We start from the raw sequence: 1,128 nt of genomic DNA on the forward strand, positions 1-1,128 counted from the left end.
CATGAGTTTGAGACAACCTGATTTCTTGCCCATCGTTGCGGGTGCTCCGTCAGCTGTGCACGAGACAATGTTCTCAAATGGGATCTCATTTCCAGAGAGATACTCTCGAACGAGGCCGAAAATATCCACTGCTCTCGTTGTAGTTTTGAGGGACTCGCAGAACAGCATCTCTTCTTTCAAGTCGGCGTCGTCGATATACCTCACATAGGCCAGGTGAAGCGCTTCACTATCACGTATCGTCGACTCGTCAAGTTGCAAGGAGAACTTCACCTGTGTGAGTCGCCCAATCAGCTGCGTTTCGACGTCTTTAGCCATCTCATCGATTCGGCGACCGACGGTATTCTTACTTAGCGGCAATGCGCGGAGGTCTTTGTCGTCAACTCGCAGCACGGTACTCAAGAAAAGTGATGTGGCGGGCTTGACCAATTGCTCACCGATGCAATGACTCTTACCGAGTTTCGCGATCAGAAGAGATAGCTCGTAGCTTGCTTCATGAATACGACTGTTGGATGAACTGGCCGAAGAGAACAGTCTTGCGATAGTTGGCGCTTGCTCATTTCTCTCTTTCAGAGATCTGAAGAAGTCGATTCTAAAGAGCGCATGGTTCGGATGCTTGACTCTCAGATGAGTTTCCAACCGTCCTCTTCTCATCGATTCATTGGTCAGAGATGTCTGGCAGAGGAGGCAGAAAGGGGACCACTCATCATGCTTCGCCGCGATGAACCCATGCTTCAGGAAATCTTCCGAATATCGCCGTCTTATCTTCCGTTTACCGCTCATCTCGGAGAACACGTTTGACAGTGCGCTTCGGTGAAGAGCAGCAGACAGCGAGCGCCGCGCAGCCGACTCGAAAGCTTGTCACTTTCCTGCGTTCATTTGGCGCAACGTCGCAATCACATCTACGATTGTGATCCTAATCACGCATCCACGGGCGTTCGGAAGCATCCTTTCACAGAGTCCGTAACGACGCAAAATGGCGAAGATCTCGGGATTTTCTGAGCTTCACGAAACCAAGTTCGATAGTATGGAAGGTCCTCTGAGCTCCATGCCCCTCCAGAAATCTGCCACGCCCCAAAAGTGCAACACTGTCCTATAGAGACTGTTTTGACGACTGTAGACGACAAAACA

The 1,128-nt window shown here is 50.4% G+C and overlaps 1 protein-coding gene across 1 annotated transcript; it reads right to left on the reverse strand.

The window, feature by feature from the left end:
* Positions 1–17: 17 nt before the first annotated feature.
* Positions 18–780, reverse strand: LOC100899603 (zinc finger BED domain-containing protein 5-like; the record flags this gene model as incomplete). Its single annotated transcript, XM_003742041.1, has 1 exon — positions 18–780. A coding segment is annotated over exon 1 (763 nt), but the record flags the coding sequence as incomplete, so codon positions are not given.
* Between the last annotated feature and the right edge of the window lie 348 nt (positions 781–1,128).

Source organism: Galendromus occidentalis, unplaced genomic scaffold (assembly GCF_000255335.2).
Source record: "Galendromus occidentalis unplaced genomic scaffold, Mocc_1.1 scf7180000077260, whole genome shotgun sequence".
NCBI classification, from domain to species: domain Eukaryota; kingdom Metazoa; phylum Arthropoda; class Arachnida; order Mesostigmata; family Phytoseiidae; genus Galendromus; species Galendromus occidentalis.